The following is a 25,526-nucleotide window of genomic DNA, read 5'->3' as shown; positions in this document are numbered from 1 at the left end:
GGTTGATCCATTCATTCTTTAGAAGGATGCTGTTTAGTCTCCATGTATTTTGGTTCTTTTCAAACTTCCTTTTGTGGTTGAGTTCTAGCTTTAGAGCATTGTGGTCTGAAAATATGCAGGGAATGATCCCAATCTTTTGATACCGGTTGAGTCCTGATTTAGGACCGAGGATGTGATCTATTCTGGAGAATGTTCCGTGTGCACTAGAGAAGAATGTGTATTCTGTTGCTTTGGGATGAAATGTTCTGAATATATCTGTGATGTCCATCTGGTCCAGTGTGTCGTTTAAGGCCTTTATTTCCTTGCTGATCTTTTGCTTGGATGATCTGTCCATTTCAGTGAGGGGAGTGTTAAAGTCCCCTACTATTATTGTATTATTGTTTATGTGTTTCTTTGATTTTGTTATTAATTGGTTTATATAGTTGGCTGCTCCCACGTTGGGGGCATAGATATTTAAAATTGTTAAATCTTCTTGTTGGACAGACCCTTTGAGTATGATATAGTGTCCTTCCTCATCTCTTATTATAGTCTTTGGCTTAAAATCTAATTGATCTGATATAAGGATTGCCACTCCTGCTTTCTTCTGATGTCCATTAGCATGGTAAATTCTTTTCCACCCCCTCACTTTAAATCTGGAGGTGTCTTCGGGCTTAAAATGAGTTTCTTGGAGGCAACATATAGATGGGTTTTGTTTTTTTATCCATTCTGATACCCTGTGTCTTTTGACAGGGGCATTTAGCCCATTAACATTCAGGGTAACTATTGAGAGATATGAATTTAGTGTCACTGTATTGCCTGTAAGGTGACTGTTACTGTATATGGTCTCTGTTCCTTTCTGATCTACCACTTGTAGGCTCTCTCTTTGCTTAGAGGACCCCTTTCAAGATTTCCTGTAGAGCTGGTTTGGTGTTTGCAAATTCTTTCAGTTGTTGTTTGTCCTGGAAGCTTTTAATCTCTCCTTCTATTTTCAATGATAGCCTAGCTGGATATAGTATTCTGGGCTGCATGTTTTTCTCATTTAGTGCTCTGAAAATATCATGCCAGCTCTTTCTGGCCTGCCAGGTCTCTGTGGATAAGTCAGCTGCCCCACAGGCTCTGAACTTAGGTGTTTAGGTTTGAATCATACCTATGCTACTTGCTAACTGTGATGCTGGGCAAAACCTACCCTCCAGCTCCAGTTTCGCTGTCTGCAAAGTGGGAATGGCAGTGCTACCTGTCTCATGTTTTTCTGTGAGGATTAAAAAATTCATGTGAAGCTCTTATCATAGTGCTTGGTATGTATGTAGCACTCGGTTATTCAATGTTAGCTGCTAGTGAGGTGTGTGTGTGTGTGTGTGTGTGTGTGTGTGTGTGTATTGAGGGAGGAGGTGTTTCTTGGTTATCATTCCCTTTACTTTTGGTTCTTCATTCATCTTCTTTTATCCTGGCAGTATATTACCAAACTAAAATATTTATGTGACACAATATCAGAAGTATCATGCTTCCGGAACTCCCAGATAGAAACACAACTGTATTTGTTCATCTGGAATGTAAAGTTGGCAGTAATAATAAAGAGTATTTATATAGTGCTTTAACTTAGAACATTTTAACCTAGTACTGATGGATATTTAATAGACTTATAGAGTCCAGGGCTAGAATTTCCTGGTCTCTGTAATAGGGAGATGCCAAACCAAACCATGGGGTGATAAATACAGCTGAGGAAGGTGAGAAGTCTGAGCTTTTTATCAGTAAATACTGGACATGAGCTCTACCCTTTCCACACCAGTCACCTCTGCCACAATTGCCCTCATTAAATAGAAGGTCATATTTGCAAGGGGCTCCTTCCCAATACAAGATCCCCTTTTGTAGCATTTCTTAACTATCTCTGTCTGAACATTATTGTAGAAGTTTGCTTGCTTGTGATTAATTTGTATTTTTTGGATTTTTCCAATTGCTAGCCCGATTTTCTTCGTACTTATAAATACACTTACACACTTAGAAATTTTGCTTTGATCCTGGATCAATATGGAAAAAACATGTCTTCTATTATGTGTAGACTGTCAGTTATAGAAAGTGAGATTATGCCTACTCTTCTTTTACTCTGTTAGACAACATTTCCTGGTTCCTACTCTTGTTCCTCAAATAACATGACTTCTATATTTTGCTTGCTTTCCCACTTGCCTAACTTTGGACCCAGGTAATTTGTTACACATTTTAAGTGGTGTGTATAAGTGAGCCTGATATTCTGTCTATGTATAATTGACATAGACAAATGATCTGGATGCATTCCTACTTCCTCTGGTAGTGATCTCATTCTTCTGTTAGTGAGCCTAAAAGGGCTACATCAGCTTTCAGCTCTCACATCAACAGTATTCATTTACTATATTTGGAGTGATCGTATACTTTATCATCTAAGCCAGGACACTGAGAGTGAAAGGGAACACAGTTAATAATTAGGCTCAGGCAACAGGCATAAACCAGAGTTGTCCTGGGGAGGGATGTATGGCCATTGTAATTATATTAATTTTAATTAAGCCTCAGGTCTGGCTTTATTTATTTATGTATTTATTTATTTATAAAGATTTGTTGCTAATACCCCTTTGGTTCCCCTCTATCATGTAATTAAGTGGTTGAAGTTTTTTGAACATAAACCCAGAACTTTATATTTAGGTTTGTTTAAAATTTAATTATGTTAATGTTTGCCCTGTGGAGATTATAAAATCTAGATTTTTATCTGTCAAATTAGCTATTGCTTCCCAATCTGCGTCATCTGAAAATCTGATAAACAACTTTCCTGAATACCCTTCCCAGTCCTTGGTAATGAGAAAGGTGCCTTCCCAACACCCGCAGCACCTGTCCGCCCTCAATCTCAAGGAGATATCAGGCAGTAGGGGTCAACTGAGAGCCAAGAGCACAATTGTTCTCTTCTCATATTCTCCTTTTAACAAGACAAAAGGGACCCTTAAACCTTGAGACCCTCAAACCTTCGGGAGCAGAAAGAGATTCTAATGATTGCTTCTCAGGTATCTAGGCAGAAGTTTCCTTCTGCAGGTTCTGAGCATTTTCTATATACCAGATAATAGGTGCTGAATGTAGAGTTACATGCAAACATGTTAATTAATGCAAGATACCATCTGATAGATACGCGCTCCAGTAAAGAGTGGGGGTAAGAAGGAGGAAGACAGTTTTAACAGGGCATCTTCCTGTTCCATTGTAATTGCCTATGTAAAAATTTGATGCAACAATTAATAAAAGGATAGTTTTGGGGGGTTTCCAAAGTCATTCATAGAGAAAAAAAAAAAAAAGTTCCTTTGGTCCTCTCCTGTCCTCTCGACCACAGAATTTCTTTCAATCTCTCTCCTATTATGACATATCTATTATAAATGTGGATCTTATACATTTGTACTAACTTGTATAATATTTGTACTTTTATTTGTATTTATGTAATATGTGCAGATATAAATATAATACATTTGTATATATATAATATGTATGTTTTAAGTTTTTCAGTTCTGTTGACCATAGCTGGTACCCATGTGTAGTCCTTTAGAACAGAGACTTTCAAATACTTTTTAAAGCAACTGTCAGTAAGAGATACATTTTACATTGTAATCCAGCACACACACACACCCCAGAAACAAGTTTCTTGAAAGAGTACTTGCTAGTTGCAGTGTCCTCTATTTCCTTTCCTTCCCCTCCCCACTGCCTTCCCCCAACCCTTCATGTTCCATTCCATTTCAGTCCATTCCAAAGGGGCTAACTGAAGCCATGTAAATTAATTTTAAACCTGGTTTGCACAATGACAGTTGGTAAAACACTGTTGTAAACTTATTTATTTTTTTGAAGATTTATTAATTTGAGAGAGAAGGGAGGCAGGAGGAGGGGCAGAGGGAGAGGGAGATCGAGAACCTCAAGCAGACTCCCCGCTGAGCACGTGGAGCCTGACCCTGGGCTAGATCTCATGACCCCAAGATCATGACCTGAGTGGAAATCAAGAGCCTGAGGCTTAAATGACTGAGCTACCCAGGTGCCCCAAGTGTTTTCCCTTGACTCCTAAATTGTCTATAGTGATAGATACTTTAATCATGGTAGTAGTCAATAGAAAGCTAGTCTTACTTGGGCATAAATCAACAATGATAATGCTGATTAGGACTCTATGATCTTTTAAAAAATTATTTTTAGTTAATTAATTAATTTTTTATTGTGCTATGTTAGTCACCATACAGTATATCATTAGTTTTTGGTGTAGTGTTCCAAGATTCATTGTTTACATATTACACTCAGTGCTCCATGCAATACTGCCTTCCTTAATACCCACCACAAGGTTCACCCATCCCACCACCCTCCTCCCCTCTAAAAACCCTCAGTTTGTTTCTCAGAGTCCACAGAGTCCTCAGTTTGTTTCTCAAACTGAGAAAGTGAAGAGTGGGAAATCAGGAAACCTCTGATATCCCACTCTTCACTTTTTCTTTCCTTCTCCTAATGTCTTCCACATTATTCCTTATGTTCCACAAGTAAGTGAAACCATCTGATAATTAACCTTTTCTGCTCAACTTATTTCACTCAGCATAATCTCCTCCAGTCCCATCCCTGTTGATAGAAAAGTTGTGTATTCATTCTTTTTGATGGCTGAGTAATATTCCATTGTGTATATGGACACATCTTCTTTATCCATTTGTCTATGGAAGGACATCTGTCTATGATCTTTTTTGTTCATATGGATACATTGCTGCCCACAAAATACCTAGTACAGTGAACTGGTTTTGTTTGAGGTTTTCCATATGAGAATAGCAGTTAATTCTGTACCTAGATGATGAATAGCAAGCAATTCTTCAAACTAGATATTTCTATTACATAACTATATTGGCATAAAATAGCCCGTTAGACTTAAAAAGTTGTTTTTTTTAAATTCCTAGAGTTATAATTGCCATGCTAAAATTGATTAAAAAAGGGGAGCTATCTCTATAAAGTTAATTTATCTGTATTAACAGTTTAATTGTTCAGCTATTTGAAAGTTGTTACTTTTGAAGTAGAGGGTGTGATGCTCTAAAATTCTCTGCGCAAGTGCTTCTAGTTTGCTACTTCGCTGTTCTCTTAGGTCAGAGCTGCAGATACGTAGATACTCTTAAATATTTTTGGTCCTTATAGAAGTTCAGCATTTCTTGGAGTATGAAACCAGGGAAAGATAGACTGTCATATTGAGTGTTTTAATTTGAGAAATACAGAATGCCTTTGATTAAATTGTGGTGGATTTTGGGGACAGATTGATGTGGATTAGGTCTAAAAACTAGTTTTGAGACTTTGGGATGAATCACTAAAATAGGCCAAGTTTCTCTTTCTTCATTCATAAAACTAACTTTTATCTTAAAAGATTTTTAGAATTAGGGGTGCCTGGGTGGCTCAGTCATTAGGCATTGCCTTTGGCTTGTGTCATGATCCCAGGGTCCTGGGATCGAGCCCCACATCAAGCTCCCTGCTCAAGCGGGAAGTCTGCTTCTCCTGCTCCCACTCCCCCTGCTTGTGTTTCCCTCTCTCGCTGTGTTTCTCTCTGTCAAATAAAAAAATAAAATCTTTCTCAAAAAAAAAAAGTTTTTTAGAATTAAATGAGGGAATGTATGTGGTAACCATTGATATATAAGAGACACCATAGTATATTATAAACATAAATAAGAATATAAATAAAAAATATAGAACATATTATATAAAAACTATTATATATGTGTATCTATATTTTAGGTATATATATACATACAAAGCATTTATGTTTGTATAAATTCACTTCTGTTTGTTTTTTTTCCAAACTTAGTATTTGTGTAATTGGGTTCAGAAACTTGCATTTAGGGGCACCTAGGTGGCTCGGTCAGTTGAGTGTCTGCCTTCAGCTCAGACTGTGATCTTAGGGTTCTGAGATGGGGCCCCATGTCGGGCTCCATGCTTAACTGGGAGTCCGCTTCTCCCTCTCCCTCTGACTCCCCCTCACCTCGCAACTGCTCATGTTCTCGCTCTCTCTCAAATAAATAAATAAATAAATAAGATCTTTTTTTTTTTAAAAAGAAAGGTAACTTGCATTTAGACTTCTGAATCAGTCTGTCTATGACATTCTTGATTATTAATGTTAATATGACACTTTGAGAATGGGATAATTGATTGCAAAATTATACATTATGATTTTCTGATAAATATTCCACTTATCTGTTGTATAATGGTTTGTCTAATGCTCAAGTTTAAAGCTTGACTAGAATGAAAATTAGCATTGATGCATTTGAATTTTATTTTTCTCTGTACTCCCAATGAAGCATAATAAATTTCCATTTACTTTTGAGTATTTACCCATTAATGTATGAATGAGGTGATTAATGTTTTTGAGACTAAGATTTTTGTAACATATTGATGTTTTAAAAGATTTATTTAATTACATATGCCTATATGGCATATTTCCCATGAAAAACTATTCATTAGTTTCTTTTCTTTTCATTTTTTAAATTAGTTTCTTTTGAGGTATTATTGTAGAGATATATGTGTGTGTATACACACGCACACACACACACAAACACATTGCAAGACTGTGGTAGCATGGAAACCGAGGCACATCTCACTCTCTGACCAGTTTTTTTTCCCCACTGCATATACTTGCTAAATACATTAATAACTGCTTTAATAAATTCTTTAACAAGTCAATGTTTAATTGGCTAAAATCTCATATACTGTGAGGAAGTATTCTTCATATTTGGCAATAAAAATGGAATTTTGTGAGGAGATCATGCTGTGGTAATCAAACCAAAGATGAGCTCAGGATGTGAGATGGATGCTGTTTTCACATATTTAGGGCCGTGGTATAGAAGTCAGATTAGATTTGTTCTAACTGGCCTCGAGGTGTCCATGTACAATTTTAATAGCTTTTCAAGTGGTACAGATTTTGCCTTTGTATGACACACTTGCTTCCAGATGGTGTCATCCCAAGGTGACAGAACACTGAGTTGGGTTCAGATGATCTCAGTTCAAATTCCAGCTGGATTCCTTACCAATGGTGTGGTCTTAAGAAAAGCCTCCATTTCCTTCTCTGGGATGGGGGTGAAATAATCCTGATTAACTCTCAGGGTCTCTTGACTATCCATGTATAGTACTCTTGGTGTTATATAAAGTGTTCCAGGGTAGTAAACTGGAATGAGCAAACCTAGTGTGGTCTGACCATCCCTACTACCATGAGGCCAGACTGTCCCCTGTGAAGGCATTCAAGCACCCTGTGTGTGGTTGAACTTGTTCACATTGACAATTTACTTTGATCTAGATAGAGGTTCTATCATGAACAACCTCAGCAGCTCATTCTGAATTTTTACTTCTTTATCTCAAAGAAGGAAAAGATCAGATTTTATCTGAAGCCCCTTGGAGTTTGAACATTTTAGCCATCTAGGAGTCTGTAACTACAAAAAGCTATTTCTCTCTCTCTTTAGTAGTAAAATAGCTGACTTTTGCCTAGAGGAAGTTATCCTGCATCTTCCTGGTTGTCCACCCAGGGACTTTGATAAACTTTAATGTCTGATAATCCCTGTAATAAATTTTCTTTGGCCTTGGTAAAATTCTAGAGAACTTTTTCACTCTTACAACCTCTCTATCCTTGCCTTAGGCTATGACCCAGGGAGGTAGAGGTTTCCTTTGAGATTTCCATGCCTAAGCGAAACAAAACACACTCTTTTTAAAAATACACTCTAAACATAAAGAGTTTTTATACAAACACAGTATTTCAGGGTGCTTTCTTAGAGAAACTAAAAGACAAAAGAGAGCTACAGTTACATTTTCAGTTAATGAATGTGTTACCTGTCTTCTGACCAACTCTGAATTCTAATTACTAGTGTCGGATGGCCCCTTGTGTGCCTGTCCCTTACCCTAGGGAGAGTTTTCTTACTACTTTCCATTTTATCATTGGGAAGGTCCCATAATATTCATTGAATGCTGCTGCATCCTGTTTATGTCATAAAGAGAAAAAGGAAGGCTCCAGACGCCCTCTCTCTCCACCTTTCTCCACGTGGAAATAATCAAGCCCTTGGCAACCATGTTCCTTGTAATCAGTATGAGGTAATTTTATAGGCTACCATGAAAGAGCCATTTGTTGAATGCCTGCTTTGTGACAGGCATTTGCTGATGGTTTAATGTCTTGTGTCATTTAAATTTGACAACATCTTTAGGAGGGTAGAGAAATGAAAGTTTTCTTTCCACCATTACCAAAGGAAGTTGTTGGCCATTACATAATTTTGCATCTAGTAGTCCAAATGGGGTCCTATAGACAGTTTCTAGGGATGTAGAAACTGCCTTAGATGCAAAGATGTAGTACAGATACAAAGCAAAACATTTCAGAACTATTTAGATAGGTGTTGTTAAATGGAGGTTTAGACTGGTTTCCTACCAGATTTACATGGAATCATGTGGAAAAGGTAGTTCTTCGGAATGCACATTGTATGCTCTATACTGTTTGAATGGCTTTCATATTTCTTTTCTCCACTAGCATTTAGAAGCAGGCAAAAAACGCTACTGATTCTATCAGTTTAAAGTGAACACTTTTGGGAGGCTTACTTTCCTTCCAGAGTAGTTAAAAAAAAAAAAAAAAGGTTTTAATTCTAAGGCATTGTTCTTATAATATTGTCTAGCTGAATATATCATGTTTTATAGGATTATTCACATTTCCTGAGCTGCTGTAATTCTGCGCAATTATTGACCTTAGGTCTTCAGGTTAAGCTTTTTAAAAAATTTAACTCAAGTTACTTCCTTTAATTTGTGCTTTTTTAGTGTTGGCTCTATGAGGCAAAACTTTCCTTTAAAAAAATTTTTTTTTTGAGTCTTGAAATGCTGAAGAGAATGTTGTTACTGAACTAACAAAAGACACTGGGTTGCTTTCTGATTGGAAAACCTTTGTCTTTTTTTAAAAATTAACTTTTTTTTTCTAAAAAAGATTTTATTTATTTATTTGACAGGAGAAGAGAGATAGCAAGAGAGAGCAGAAGCAGGGGGAGCAACAGGCAGAGGGAGAGGGAGAAGCACACTCCCTCCTGGGAGCCCATTGTGTGGTTTGATCCTAGGATCCTGGGTTCATGATCTGAGCTGAAGGCAGAGACTTAACTGGCTGAGCCACCCAGGTGCCCCAGAAAGCCTTTTTCTTATATACCTTTGAATTTAGAGAAAGAGCAGACCAACAAATACTAGAGGGCAGGGTGAGAGAGTATAGCTCTGAAAGAGTGGGATTTCTACTTGGGGGGGGTGGTGAATGTGGGATGTTTTGGGAGGGGGTGAATGTGGGACGTTTCCACCTGTGCTGGTGTGAGGGATTGTGTCTGCATATGTTAAAGGTAATAGAGATTGCCTCCTCTGCTCACTGCCATGCTGTTTTGGGAAATTTTAGAATTTTATACTATCACACACTGTGGCATCTTAAACCACAGTGAACACCTTGTTGTGAATTGAGCGTTTTTGGTTTGTGTTCAGGTTCAACCCGAGAAATCTGCTTCTTGTTGCTCTTTGCTGGGAGCTCTGTAAGGATTCGGTCATTTCTTAATCTTTGGGGAGCAATTGCTGAATGAATGAAGCAATATTAATAATAATATCTTACATTGATAATAAGGTTTTCAAGTTCACAGAGTACTTTCACAAGATTTTCTTTCTGCGAATCTCAGCAGTCCTGTGAACGAGGCGTGGCAGGTATTAACACCTTAATTATGCAATAAATTGAGAATCAGACAAGATATGTGACTCGCCCAAGACCAGTAGATCTTTTTTATGTTTTCTCAAAAAGGAAGAGAGACTTAAACACACACACATACACACCCCCGTCACCATCACCACCATCAACAAGAAAAGCATTTTTACGGACATCTGTGTATGCTCCACATTCTTTCCCATCAACCAAAATAGTCCCTTGATACTAGTTCCCACACAGAAACGGACCCGTTCTTTATTTACTGTAGCGGGGAATGAGATGTGGCCAGTTGGGGGCTGCTGAGGATGACCAGGGAACCAGGGCCCTGACGATGGAAAAGCTTTTGAAATCCGAGGCTTTGCATCTCAGACACCATGGACGAAAGCTTGTTCATCTGGCCATCTTCACCCTCCTTTCTTCTAGCTTTTCCCCACACCACATCTCACTGGTTATTCAGCCTGTTGACTCTGCTTTTTTCTTAGAAGTCTATGGCTAGCCCCCGACGACTGGACAGCCCACATTCAGATGCTCGCTGTCCCCCAGCATGCCGGCAGAGGGCTTCCTGCGGGTCCCCTTGACTTTCCTTCACATCCTCTTTCACACACTGAAGAGCATCAAGTTCTTTAAGAGTTTGACATTTCCAGGAAATGCAGTCCCTTCTCCTAATCTAGCACATAGTGCTCTACAGATCCCGACTTTGGGCAGCCACTCCATTCTCAATTCATAGCCTAGGCTGTAGTTTCCTATATGGCTGACAGGTCCCTTGGCAGTCTCCTTCTCTGCCTTTGTACCTGCCATGGGCTCTGTGTGGCATGCCCCTCCTCCCCTGTGTGCATTTGAACCCCCTTGGCAATGTGCTGAGTTAATATTGGTTCGTTCAAACTTGGTTTGTGTCTTCATTGGGTGGACTATTCTGACCTCCCCTGGTGAAGTGGGCGACATGCATCTTTGTGTCCTGTGGTACCTTCTGAAGAGCCCCAGCGTGAAACTTCCAACACTGTCTCATCCACAAGACTGTGAACTTTTGGGGGACAGGACCTGGTTCTTAGCACCTAGCAGCACAACCAGGCCAGTCAGCACGGTTTGGCTGAATGTTTGGCTTCACTTCACAATAAACTCAGCCACAATGATCAGGACCGTGACGCTCACAGTCTGCTTGCCAGCTACCCAAAGATACCACTAATTAGGAGGGTGACTGGGGTGATCTAGAAAAAATATTTTCTCCCTTAAAGGACCATTTCCTAATGAATTTAGTTAAGAATCTGAAGTAATGGAGGGACACATTTTTCTTTCTTTTCCTGGATGGATGAAGTCAGAAGTATAGGCTACAGGTCATGGAGTTCAGTTCAACTTGAATATGGAGCTGTGTTTTTGCTACACTTAGACAATGTAGAATTCAACTTCTGGCCTATACAGAACAGAATAGTCTCTCCCATTACATTAGGAACATTCCTTTTGTGATATTCACAGCCTCTATATTGGTGTTAAAAAAATTTGTATATTTTCTTGGTAGTTACTGATATGTAGGAAATAATTTCTAGGGCTTATAAAATATATTGCCAAGGGAAACAGTTTTGAGGTCTAGTTATTAGGTTCTCACACACATGTGCCAAGGGGTGATACCTAAATCGTACTATAATTGTGATGGTCTCTCCGCCTACTTTCAGTGGGTGGAAGGTGTCTGTTTTCCTGCTATGTATGAAATGTTTACTCCTCCAGTAGCTTTTAAGCCAGAAATGAATAGTTTTCTGTAGCCTGTATGTATATCAGGTGGGAGGACAATCAATAGAACTTGCTTATAAGTACAAGCTGTAGAAAGGGTCACTGCTTTTTCTGTGTTTTTAAATTTTCTTTGAAAGTGTATAGTCATATTTCTTGGTCATTTTATGCCATTTAGAACTGTAAGAGAGATTTGAAAAGAGATCAAGTCCATCACTTAATTTAGTAATTATTTTTTTAAAGATTTTGTTTATTTATTTGAAAGAGAGAGAGCATGAGCCTGAGCAGGGGGAGGGTAGAGGGACAGAGAAAAGCAGGCTCCCCATTGAGCAGATAGCTCAATGTGGGGCTCCATCCCAGAACCCCAAGACCATGATGTGAACCAAAGGCAGATGCTTAACTAACCCAGCCACCCAGGTGCCCCAATTTTATAATTATTTTTAAAGAGAAAAGATTGAGTATATATAATATAGTCAAGAATGTAGTGAAATTGACTGAATTTTATTTTATTTTTAAAAAGATTTTATTTTTTTGAGAGCAAGTAAGAGAGAGCACAAGTGGGGTGAAGGCCAGAGAAAGAAGTAGACTCCCTGCTGATCAAGGAGCCCCATGCAGGGGCTTGATCCCAGGACTCTGGGATCATGACCTGAACTGAAGGCAGCCCCTTATCCAACTGAGCCACGAGGTGCCCCTCGAATTTTATTTTTGTGATACATATTTAAAAAGTGAGAATGACCCTAAATATTAACACATCAACCAAAATAAAGTAAGTATATCACATTAAGTTAATACAGTTTTTTTGTGAAAAAAAAAATGAAGATAATGTTGGGGTTTTCTGCATCCCTACTTCTTTATCATAGAATATTGAGAGTTAATCTTTATTCTGGTTTGTAGTCCATTTCACAAACATACAAAATCATTGTATGGAAGGATTGTTGGTAGTTACTGGAAGGATTCTTTCATCACATTTGTAACATCCTCATTAAAAAGAAAAAATATATTTGGCTTTTGACTTAGAGATAACACTCCCTGTATTATTCCACTGTGATGTCCCATCTTGATATTTAGTACAGATATATGGAAACTTGGGGAATGGGTGACCGAAATGCGATTTAATTAATTATTTTTTTTTTTTTTTTTTTTTTTTTTTTTTTTTTTTTTTTTTTTTTTTTTTTTTTATTTTTTATATACATATATTTTTATCCCCAGGTCTGTGAATCACCAGGTTTACACACTTCACAGCACTCACCAAATCACATACCCTCCCCAATGTCCATAATCCCACCCCCTTCTCCCCAACCCCCTCCCCCCGGCAACCCTCAGTTTGTTTTGTGAGATTAAGAGTCACTTATGGTTTGTCTCCCTCCCAATCCCATCTTGTTTCATTTATTCTTCTACCCACTTAAGCCTCCATGTTGCATCACCACTTCCTCATATCAGGGAGATCATATGATAGTTGTCTTTCTCTGCTTGACTTATTTCGCTAAGCATGATACGCTCTAGTTCCATCCACGTTGTTGCAAATGGCAAGATTTCATTTCTTTTGATGGCTGCATAGTATTCCATCGTGTATATATACCACATCTTCTTGATCCATTCATCAACAGGGCGGTGTAATTATTTATTTTTAAAAAGATTTATTTATTTATTTGAGAGAGAGTGAGCAAGCATGAGCGGGGAGAGGAGCAAGGGGAGAGGGAGAGAGAGAATCTCAAGCATCGCAAGGAGTCTGATGCGGGGCTCGATCTAATGACCCTGAGATCATGACTTGAGGTGAAATCAAGAGTCAGACAGTCAACCGACTGAGCCACCCAGGCACCTCTGAGATGTAATTGTTGTGATTGATTGTTTCTACTTTTTGCATTACGTTGGCTGTCAAAGATACATACCATGAATAAATAATTAAATTTGCAGGGTGAGGTAAAGTAGTGAGAACCACTAATCTCATTCTATTCACTTCCTAAGACCAGGTACCTCATTGTCATTAAGAAGTACCTTATATATAATGTAATGATTATGTTGACTTGACTTTTTAATAAATTACACTAGCTATGTTAGCTTTTCAAAAACCTAAACTAATGAAGCAGAAGGTATTTTAGCAATCTAAATAATTATTTGGAATGGATGTTATGGGGGAGTTTGGGAGATGGGCTCGGTGTTCTTTCTACTCAGGGATTAAAGGTTCCAAGGCTAGGCTAAAAGGAAAATCTAAGAAATGCTGGTTGCCTTAGTTACAGTGTTTTTGTTTGTTGCTTTGTCATAGACTGCCTCTTTAAGGTGTGCCCTATGAACCGATATTCTGCCCAGAAACAATATTGGAAAGCTAAGCAAGCCAAACAGGGGAACCACACAGAGGCAGCCTTGCTGAAGAAATTACAGGTAAGGGCTAGTTTCCATTGGTCTGGCTTAGGCTAGACGCAGAACAGCAATAACAAACCAGCTATTTTGTATCTTAGTGATTTCACTCAATGCACAGAGATTTAGAATAGATGTAGCAACACATTGAAAGTGGAAGGGACTTTGAAGTCACAGGTTATGATCCTCTCGTTTCCTGGCATGGAGCTAATACACTCCTGCTGCTAATTCTTAGGGTGTGCCAGACTAATTTGGAGATTCACATCAAACTGGAAACAATTCAGAATCTCTGTAGGAATCTCAAATCCAGTTATATTTTACTTGGCATAGTACTTAATTTTTTTCTTGAAAGACTAGAAAAAGAAATTGAAAGTCTGTTGCTTCTGGTTTGGGCTGAATGTAAATTTGATAGAACTTAAAATTTTGTGCTATTAAAATTCCTGTTACTTTCAGAACTGAAACTATTTTGAGTCTTTTGAAATTCACCTGCTATTTTTATATTATTTGGTTTGTCTGACAGTATTCCTTCTGAAATTAATTTTGTAAGACCAAAGAGCCTAGTACTTTTCTGACATTTTTAACCTAAAAGCATCCCAAGATATTTTTTGGCCACATTTCAGCATCAAATTGAGACCGTGATCATACAGTCATTTATTTAATGGTTGGTCCCTTATCCACAGTACCAAGAGTAAAGCAACCAGCCCATTTTATTCATGGTTATAGTCCTTGTTCCTAAAATAACCTGTTTTCTGTTGTTGTTGTTGCTGTTAATTGTTGTACTCTGTTTACTATGTTTCCATGCTGAGTGTTTGATAATCATTTTACAGCATGCTGCAGAACTGGAACAAAAACAAAATGAATCAGAGAATAAGAAACTGTTGGGAGAAATTGTGAAATACAGCAATGTTATACAAGTAAGTCTGTTTACTCTCTCTTAAAAACGGTGACTATCTGATGGGTAATTTTCATTTGTATAGGCATGTCAAGCTGCATTAAAAATTTGAGGATATAATAGTTCTTTCATGAAGATTACGGATATCATGATATTTTCAGTTGATGTTCAGCACAGTTTTCTCTATGTTTGTGAATGTGTCTGATGCATACACATAAGGAAGTGAATTATTCTGGATAATATGCACAGGTCATTATTACATCAAAAGGATGAAGATGGGGAAACATAATTTTTAAAGGTCTCTACTAAAATCTTCCTTTAGAATTGATGGGACTACCATGTAACACCTGAAGCTTTATTTTTCATTTTGTAGAGAGAAGAAAAGTTTCCTATTGTACTTCTATATGGAAACCATCCTTGAATTGTTATTAAACAAGTTATTTCACTGATTTATCTCAGGCTGCATCCCTCTCTTGTGCTTCTCTTAGATCTTTTAGCTTTTTACTTGCTTATTTGTTAATATGTGCCCCACCTTGTTCCAAAAAGAATGCAAGGCATTTTCAAAAATACATACCACATAAGATAAAATAGAAATAAATAAGGCAACTGGGTCAAAGGGAAAGAAAGGTGGTTCAGCGACTAAGGTGAAGTCAGGGGGGAGGCGTGTTTATAAAATCCATCTTGTAAAGTCTGCTCAGCTTTGCCTGGAAGTCTTATCCTTGCTGTAAGGGAAGCAGAGTATCCTACAGCACTCCCCTAGGAGGCCCTTGACATAGAACTGAGTCAAAGGTCTGGAAGCACAAATGTTGCCAGGAAAACCAGAGAAGTATTTCTCCAATGAGCTCTCATAAAGAGGACACTGTTTAATAGAGTCAATAACAGCCTTAACAACTTCCTTACAATAAACACTACAATGAGGTGTTTCATAGAGCTGTTTTAAAACATAGTATCGCCCGATGTTTTGTTATTGGCCAGTGGCAGAATGGCAGCCCACAGGACCATCTTGTCCCTCTCCTGGGACAAGATGAGAGCGCCTGGCTCTGTAGCAACCCGGATGTAGGACCTCATCTAATGGCAGATTATAGGACGCCAGTGGGTGGGTTGCATGTCCCTTGAGCAGTCCTCCATTAGTAGAGTTTTTCTTAACCAAATTTTGATTCATATGAAGTGCCAGCAAGTGGAGTCTATTTTTTTTTTTTTTTTGTCAGGAGGTGGAAGTGCAAATGTTTGGGTGGTCAGTTATGGACCAAACCACATGCCCTATCAAGGTAGATTCTGAAGGAGTAGGGTTGGGCCGTGAGGGTTTCGTTGGCTCAGAAGAGAATTTCTTTCTTATATTGTAAATATGAAAATGACCACTCTGTTTTGAAATGATTGTCATAATAGACAGGAAAGGTTATTTGTTTTAGCTTTCTTGCTTGGTGGAATAAAGTCTTGGGAAGGTTTTGTCCACAGGGTCCAAAAAGTCTGAGAAATGGTGTTTCCTTTGCTCATCTGAGAAGGGAGTAGGATCAGTGTCCTCCTGCAGGAATTATTTGGGATGCAAAGCCCGCCTCTTCACAGAGGAAGAAGTAGGGCTGCCCGTGGCAAGGATAGTTAATGACACTAAGAGGTTTGGTCCATTATTTAGCTTCTTGGTTATTTTTCTTAGTATATTCTGGTTTTGTGTCTGTGCAGGAATGGAGAGAATGAGATTTCAGGGCATTTCCTGGTCTCCTTTGGGAAGCCTGGTTTTATCCTATTATTTATCAGTAGATGAAAATTTTCAGAGATCTGCTCTGGTTTGATTTCTCCATGAGCCCTGTTCATTGTGGGCTGGAGGTGAAGAGGAACCTGAGAAAGTCAGCTTGGGAAGATGGCGAGTATAAAGCGAGAAAAGAGCACCTTTGTTTAACCTGCACTCGAAGCTATAGCATGTGGACACAAAATATATGTACAAATGCATACATGTAATTAACAGAGGACATGGAAGAATAAAGGCAGTTATATCTTTCCCCCCACAGCTGCTGCATATAAAAAGCAACAAGTATCTGACTGTCAACAAGAGATTACCTGCTTTACTGGAGAAGAATGCCATGCGTGTGTCCTTGGATGCTGCAGGAAATGAAGGGTCTTGGTTTTATATTCATCCCTTCTGGAAGCTGAGAAGTGAGGGTGACAATGTATGTAAAAATAAAATTAAGAGAGAAAGAATGTGTTCCTAAAGACAATAACTGTTAATAAGTGAGAGAATCCAGATAGCACAAAGGCACAAAGAGAGGACGTGTGATTTTCAATCAACACATTATTTTTATGGTAATCTCTTTAATAGGCTAAAACTATTTATAGTGCAAATTGTGCTTGGGAATCATAAAAAGACAAAATTCAGGTTAATTAAAAAATCATCTTCCAGCTAGAATTCATGTGAAAGAATTTAAGTAATGTTAATATTGGCTGAACCTTTCAAAGGAGAGAGTTTGCTTCCTTTCCTAATCTGAAGGGAGCATGGTTGTAAGGAGAGAAAGCTATGCTTAGGAAATGTTGTTTATCCCTTTGAATTAATAGAGAGTAACAGTGACTTACGATGATATTTCATTTACTTGCTCTATCTTCAGCTATTTATGGTCTATACATCTTAAAGATGTATGAAGTATGAGGAGCTATATAGATGGGTACTTGCTTATTGATGACAATATTTAAAATATGTTTGGGAATATATATATGTTGTATCATGTAAATTTTAGTAGTTGCTCAAGCATTTCCCACTAGTTTATAGAGTAGGGAACATAAAAATTATGTGAAATGATTCAATAGGGTCAATTGTTGGATATTTTTGTTTGTAATAAAGTAGCTAGTGACAATTCCTAGCACATGAGAAATACTCAATAAATACTGAATAACTTTTGTAAGTAGAATACCTTACAAGTATTGGGTCAGGTGTCAAGAAAAAGAGTTGAGATTTAAAAAAACTTAACCTTATACATTCAAAGCAATATAAAAATATAATTATTCTGATGGGTTTCTTAATACTTGGATTACATTTCAAATTTGTTTTGGATATTTCTTGTCCTAGAAATACCCTCTTTTATAGTGAATCTCTATTTTCAGTGAATTTTGAAATACAAATTCAATTCCACAGGATGCAAGCTTCATGGTTTAATTTGGTTAATAAATGATCTGATGATATCTTCCTTAGGTAAGGTTTGGGAGATGCATGGCATGCAGGAATGTAAGGCACCTTAAGTCTTGTGTTGGATTCCTTAAAAAAAAAAAAAAAAAAAAAAAGTCCTACTTGTTTATTTTTTGGCATCAAGTGATGTGTGCTCTGAGCATGATCTATATGTTAATTTCAGTAGGTAGTTAATTACAATCAACTCTCAATTATTTAGGGACTGATTATGCAGTTTAAGAACACCCCATGTCTTCTGGTGCCCTTTCTTGGAAATGATTGGATAAATTAGGGCCTTTCGATTAGCTGTGGATTTTATAAATTCATTCTATTTGTTTATTTATTTATATATTCTAGTCCTTTCTTGTTCCCAAAGGCCTTTATAGGATCCACTGAGAGTTGAATGTAATGAACTATTTCAAATAATTAGTTGTACTGGGGTGGGGGGAACCTCCTACCCAAGCATTCCGTCTTGGTAAAATGGACAGTGTAATTGTGAAGTGCAATATAGAAACCCTCCTTCTGTAGATGTTTCCATAAAGCATGGCTACAACAACCTTCCACATTGCTTTTTGCTGGAACAGCTCACTGTTGTCGCTCACCATTGTGTAGCTATTGTATGTGATTAAGATTGCTGCGAAAACATAAGCACACCCACATCCACCTGTTTGCCATACAAATAATTGTATTGTAGTGCTCCTTTTCTTCTCTAGGATTGGGTGGCATTCCCTAGCAATAAGTATCATTCTAAAATTCTACAATGTATTTTATTGAGGGCAGTTGGAAATACTGTCACTTCATAACAAGTGATTTAATTACTACTCATTTTCTTGAAAAGCATATTAAGCTAGGAAAAGGAAATTGTAAGGTTCAAAGGATTTTTAAAATTACATGTTACTATTAAGCAATTAGTAAGTTGAGATTCAGGTTGTGAGTATCCAATAAGATGTTTAGTGACTGAAATGAATGTTAAGAGTGAGGCTGATGATAGTTTGGGGAGAAAAATGCTCATAGCCTCAAAAATCTCTGGGTTCTACTATTTATAGAATGATGAGTTGGATAGTTTTTGGGGAAAAATAGATTCAGGGATCCCTCAACATTTCGGCTGTAAGGAGGATCTTGTTTGCTGTTGTGTAGTTAGAAAGTCATTGGGGATAGCAGAGTACATAAATATTTCATTTTCATTTATTTTCCCATGATTGAGTGGTTAATTTTTCATTTTCAACTTTGATCTGAGAAGACATGAGTTTTTTACCTTGAGAGTAGATTTTAAAAAGGAGAAGAGCCCAGATAGTCTTTCAGTGAAGAGAAAAATTCAACTCTTGGACAAAGAGCCTCTTCAAACAGCAAGTAGATTTTATAATTTTGCAAAACTGGATCTCTTAGAATTCTAGCGAAGGCAGGACTAGATCCCTGCTGCATTGGTTTCTACTGCAATGCCACGCCAAGTGTCACTTCCAAAGAAGGGTAGCTGCCAGTGGTATTATATTGCTCTGTATTTCCAGTAAAATCACAGCTTGGATCTTCATGGCTGTTGCATAGAATCAACAGAAGTGCTTTTGGAATTGGAATTTTTTTTAAAAAGATTTTTTATTTTTTAAAGATTTTATTTATTTATTTGACAGACAGATCACAAGTAGGCAGAGAGGCAGGAGAGAGAGAGGAGGAAGCAGGCTCCCCGCTGAGCAGAGAGCCCGATGTGGGGCTCCATCCCAGGACCCTGAGATCATGACCTGAGCCGATGTCAGAGGCTTTAACCCCCTAAGCCACCCAGGTGCCCCTTTAAAATATTTTTTTTTTATTTGTTTATTTGACCGACAGAAATCACAAGTAGGCAGAGGCAGGCAGAGAGAGAGAGGAAGAAGCAGACTCCCTGCTGAGCAGAGAGCCCGATGCCAGGCTTGATCCCAGGACCCTGGGACCGTGACCCGAGCTGGAGGCAGAGGCTTTAACCCACTGAGCCACCTAGGTGCCCTGGAATTGGGATTTTTAGAAGATGTTTGTGTACTAGGGTGAGTGTGATGTGGCAGAAAATGATGACACCCTTAAGTTCCTTATTAAATACACAGCTTCTCAGAAGGCATCAGACTACATCAGTGGACTAGTCCCAGGCTACATGCTTCAGAGCATATTATCAAGTTTGATATTTTCCAAGTTGTCTAATTACGTGTGAATTCCCTGAGAACAGGGACTATTTGTCACACTTCTGTATTCTTTTTGCACTCATCTGTTCTTTTTATTTCTTTTGATTAGCATCTGGTCCATTGCATGTACAAGATTTTTTTTTTTTCCCACCTTGGTTAGTCCAAGTAACCATTGTCAAGAATAAGACTGAAGACTTGGAAATGAGTGAATTAATGTTAGATTCTATTTGTTATTACTGTTTTTATGAACCCTTGCTGTTTAGAGCATTTTGGCTATATGGCTGATCTCTTAAAAATATATAGTAGAAGACTTTCCGGGTGGTGTTTTGAAATAAATATTACATATGGATTGACCCAAAACTTACAGAAAACTATAAGAAAATAGTAAATAAGAAAAGAAATAAGAAATAAGAAAACTGACTCAGATCAATGGATATAGGTGCAAACAAAAATATTCTTTTAATTGGAAGGACATAGCTAGAATATATCATTATATTTAGCAGTTCATTGGCCAATGTTTATCTGATGCAAATAAGAAAGACATTGTAGACCAGATCCAGTTGTTCTTTAAGAACTTGGAATATCAGGTATAGCACCAGCATGATGTGTATTAAGTCCCAATATTCATAGTACGGATGGCTGTGTGGACTTCCTTCTGGCCCTGAGAGTCGGAGCTACCGTGGTATCATGTGCGGTGATATCAAGTGTGTGTGTGTGTGTGTGTGTGTGTATGTACATGTTTTGGAAGGGGATGTTCGACGTATGTTTATGTTACATTGACTTTTATATGTTTCTGCTTATACTTAATTTTTAAAAAATACTTAACCCATTTTGGTTCAAAGATAGAAAACAATATAAAGATACATTGCTTAAAGTCTCTTAACCTTTTTTCCGGCTCCCCAGTGTCTTCTGTCCCCTGTACCACAGTAAACTTCTAGAAAGATTTCTGATGCTTGTACTCTTCCTCCCTCACTCCCCCCTCCTTTTTTTTACACAAAGAGAGCCCAGCTCTGCCCCCTCCCCCTCTCCATTCACATTGTTTTTTTATGGTATTCCCTTATCTGTGCATAGAGAGCTTCTATGATGGCTTTGCTGAGTCCCAGCACCAGCATCCGACTGATGATGGACTTGAAAAGCAGGTGATGAATAGAGACCAATCCTGTGAGCGGTAGAAGCTACTTCTGCAAACCTAAGAACAACTAACTTCCCTCTGCTTGAATAGTGAGCTTGAGGCTTCTTTATCATAGTTTGTGACAACAGAACTATGTGTGAATGTAGACTCCCGTATATAACCCATAAAAGCTTAATTTAAATTGGAAATATGAAATTATGTTCCTGAAAGCCTTGGTCTAGGTTAAGATACAGGGAGGAGAAGTTTTGTTTATTTTTATTTTCTGAGTCCTAATTTGTTTTTTCAGTTATCTGTCCAACTAATATAGTATAATACTTGGTAAGAAATATGCAAAGAGACATATTAGTTTTCATTTCTGAGATGGTGAGCAGTTCTATGTGAGAATTGAGCGTATAAGTCTTACGGTAATAAGTCTTTTTTCAAAAAGATTATTTACTTACTTATTTGTTGGAGAGAGAGAAAGAAAGAGAGGGAGAGAGGGAATACAAAGAAGAGCAGAGGGGGAGGGACAGGCAGGCTCTCCACTCAGCATGGAGCCCAATGTAGGACTCAATCCTAGGATCTCGAGATCATGACCTGACCTGAAATCAAGAGTCAAAGGCTTAAGTGACTGAGCCACTCAGGCGCCCCATACAGTACTAATTCTTCTAATGGATTGTAACAAGAGAAACTCTAGCAACTCTAAAATTAAACTGCTTATTATTACCATTAAGAAAGCAGAACTTTGGGGCGCCTGGGTGGCTCAGTCAGTTAACCATCTGCCTTTGGCTCAAGTCATGATCTCAGAGTCCTGGGATCGAGTGCTGCATCGGGAGCCTGCTCGGTGGGGAGCCTGCTTCTCCCTCTGACTGTTGCTCCCCCTGCTTGTGTTCTCTTTTTCTCCAACAAATAAATAAATAAAATCTTTGGAAAAAAAAAAGAAAGCACAAGTTCATTTCCCACAATTTGAGTTATGAATAGAAATTCTTAAAGATAAATTGGACGTTGTTAATGATAACATAAATGAAAAAAATCAACTTAGATTTAATTCTCTAGATCATTTCTCCCAAAACCAACTAAAAATTTTTTTATATATGTTTTCTTTATTTTTTTCAGTAATCTCTACTCTCCTGAGATCAAGAGTTGCAGATTCTACTGACTGAGCCACCCGGGCGTCCCCTAATTAAAAAAACAAAAAAAATATTAATTCAACTTAAATTTTTTAAAAAAAATTTATTAAACCTTTTATTTTAATTCCAGTATAGTTAATATATAGAGCTATTTTGGTACCAAGTGTATTACATAGTGTAAAACATGCACAACTTTTAAAAATTATTGTTCTAACTTAAATTTTAAGGCATTTAGATTTTAGAGAATATTTAATGAAAAGGTGGGCTTATGACTGAAAACTAGCAAGATAAATATTTTTACCTTAAACATTTTTTTTTTTTTTAAAGATTTTATTTATTTATTTGAGAGAGAGACAGTGAGAGAGAACATGAGCGAGGAGAAGGTCAGAGGGAGAAGCAGACTCCCCATGGAGCTGGGAGCCTGATGTGGGACTCGATCCCGGGACTCCAGGATCATGACCTGAGCCGAAGGCAGTCGTCCAACCAACTGAGCCACCCAGGCGCCCAAACATTTTTTTTTTAAAATTTCATACTGAACCCCAAAGTTTAAAGAACAATTGGATGTGAAAGATAAGAGTGAACCAGATGCTTAAGGACCAAACAATAAGCATATTTCTACAGGGTCATACCTAATTTTGCACTTCCTGAATCCAGATGACATTAGGATGTTTAATGTATTTCTGGGATGATGGGACATTTCAGATTTAACAGACTTGTTTTTAATCCCATAGATAACAGAAGTGAGTAACGCTTTCTCCTTGCACTTAATGTGCTTCTAATATATAGGCAGATTGATGTGGCAGGTGCTCTGCTGTGCTCACGGCATAAGATCCAGTGTGGAGAGGAGACATCCTATTTATAAGCATTAAAATAGTTCTTACTGAAACGGGAGACTGAGAAAAGGGCCCGCATGAGCTTTGTGAATCCAGGCTGATCAGTACTGTGGAACATAATGACATGATCATTTACCAGAAAATATTTTACTCTAAGAGAAAAAGAATTGAACTAATATTTGTGCAGAAGCCAGACCAGGTGTTGCGTCAGTAACTGGACTTCCCTGCAGTTATTTCTAGCTTCAGATGTGGTACCACAGTTCTGCCCAGTGTCTCAGTTGCAACTTATTTCTAATTCCTAGATTGTGGTGGGTGATAAAGTTGTTCTGATGCCCGTGAACGCGGGACAGCCGCTGCACGCCAGCAACATAGAGCTTCTCGATAATCGAGGGTGCAAGGAGGTGAGTTCGGGAGGAAAAAAAATGGGTTTGTCTATTTTTATCATGAGAGGAAGAGAAGTCATACAGCTTCATTCGTTGTTTTCATGAATGTAATTGTGCTAATTAATATTCCTAAGATCTGGGTAGGTGGTGATTGCTATTTTTGCGTAGTATTTGTGTTGAGGTGCCTATCTTATTGGCCACAGTTATCTTTTTTCTCTTTTTTACTATTTGGAAGAACAATTTCTGGTACAAATGAAGCTGCAGTTTTATAATTTAACATTTCTTCATTAATAGGTGAATGCTGTTAATTGCAACACTAGCTGGAAAATCACTTTATTCATGAAATACAGTTCCTATCGAGAGGATGTACTAAAAGGAGTAAGTATGTGCTACATGGAACATTTGCTTGAAGAATGGAAGGTTGAACTTCTGGATGTAAAACCTGTGTATTCACTAGTATTCATAGTTCAGGAGATGTTTATAAACCTTGATAGTCACTACAGTGTTTCACTGAGTTTTCTTCTTTATAGTTTGACATGTGTACATAATCATTAAAAGCCAAGTAAGTAGTAGAAGGGCCTAGAGTATCAAAACCAGGAGACATCTGCTTCTTATGTGTATTTGTTCTGACTTTTCTTGGAAACGCATTGTTCTCTTCCTGTTTTCCTAGGGTGATGTTGTCAGACTGTTTCATGCAGAGCAAGAGAAGTTTCTGACTTGTGATGAATATGAGAAGAAACAGCACATTTTCCTTCGGACAACCTTGCGTCAATCAGCCACTTCTGCTACCAGTTCTAAAGCGCTCTGGGAAATAGAGGTGTGCAAATAATGTTTGGATTTTAATAAATATTTATATAAAAAGACAAGGTTACTAAGCTGATTATTTTATTGTTATAGACATCATTTATGATAAATTCATAAAACAGTAATATTTGTGGACTAACTTGTACCTTTTCATTACTGTGATGAATTTGAAATGTTGCTACTTCCTTTTCCTATACTCTCTGGGGCATCTCTTTTCCTGTCCCCTCTCTCTCTTTCATCTATTAAGGGAATGGAAAGATGCTGCCTTTAAAAATCCATTGTGAACTGTTGTCAACACTGATCTGACCTCAAATGATGTGCCTCAGATGGCATTGGAGTTATGATGGAACTTTCACTCACTTCCGGTATCAGAACTACACAGTCACTGAGAAGAACATTTGTTTCTTCTGGATATGCCACTTTTATTGGCTGAAGAGACCCATAGTTAAGAATTCATCCATCCTTTAAAAAGTTTTTCTTAAATGTTGCCAATATGGTAGAGTAATTAAGAAAATGTAAGGTGTGGATTTTTCTTTTTTTTTCAAAAGATTTTATTTATTTATTTGACAGACAGAGATCACAAGTAGGCAAAGAGGCAGGCAGAAAGAGAGAGAGAGAGAGAGAGAGAGGAGGAAGCAGGCTCCCTGCTGAGCAGAGAGGATGTGGGGCTCGATCCCAGGACCCTGGGATCATGACCCGAGCCAAAGGCAGAGGCTTTAACCCACTGAGCTACCCAGGTGCCCTGTAAGGTGTGGGTTTTTCTTTGGTGTCTTTATATATGATGAAGGAGATAAGAGAGACATAATTACCTGTGAACAAGCCAACCTATGACGCATTCCATCCTGATTTAATGGACATCCAGACTTACAGCTGTGGTTCTCAACCATTTAAAACCCATCACTTCCCCTTTATAGCATGTACTTTGTGATACTTCCTAGTTTTTTAAAATGAAATTTGTAGGTAATATTATTTATAGATTTACATGAGTAAAAATTAATAATATCCCTAAATTACAATTTAGAAAACATGAAAGGAAAATAATTTATAATAAATGATTGATAATAAAAACAATATGTATTTCAATATGTAAATAATTATTTTAGTAGATATAATATTTGTACCCACCTTGAATGAATACATTTGGGTTTGAAAGGCAAGGTAGAAAATGAGGATCAGAAGACATTCTATGCAGGGGCACCTGCGTGGCTCAGTCAGTAAAGCATCTGCTTTCAGCTCAGATCATGATTCTGGGGTCCTGGGATGGAGCCCCTTCGTGGGCTCTCTGCCCAGCCAGGAGCCTGCTTCTACCTTTCCCTCTACCTCTGCCTCTGCTGCTCCCCCTG

At 37.9% G+C, this 25,526-nt stretch overlaps 1 protein-coding gene across 1 annotated transcript in view; it reads left to right on the top strand.

Moving 5' to 3' along the window:
• Positions 1-25,526, top strand: part of ITPR2 (inositol 1,4,5-trisphosphate receptor type 2) — a 502,139-nt gene that overhangs the window by 79,934 nt on the left and 396,679 nt on the right. The window contains exons 3-8 of the mRNA XM_059185826.1: positions 13,647-13,762; positions 14,566-14,652; positions 16,634-16,792; positions 23,299-23,397; positions 23,674-23,757; positions 24,050-24,196. Coding sequence (XP_059041809.1) covers positions 13,647-13,762; positions 14,566-14,652; positions 16,634-16,792; positions 23,299-23,397; positions 23,674-23,757; positions 24,050-24,196 — 692 coding nt within the window. The remainder of the gene's footprint in view (positions 1-13,646; positions 13,763-14,565; positions 14,653-16,633; positions 16,793-23,298; positions 23,398-23,673; positions 23,758-24,049; positions 24,197-25,526) is intronic.

The sequence above is a fragment of the Mustela lutreola genome, chromosome 8 (genome assembly GCF_030435805.1).
Source record: "Mustela lutreola isolate mMusLut2 chromosome 8, mMusLut2.pri, whole genome shotgun sequence".
Lineage (NCBI taxonomy): Eukaryota > Metazoa > Chordata > Mammalia > Carnivora > Mustelidae > Mustela > Mustela lutreola.
Note: the sequence above shows the minus strand (reverse complement) of the source record. Positions and strands in the feature narration are given on the sequence as shown.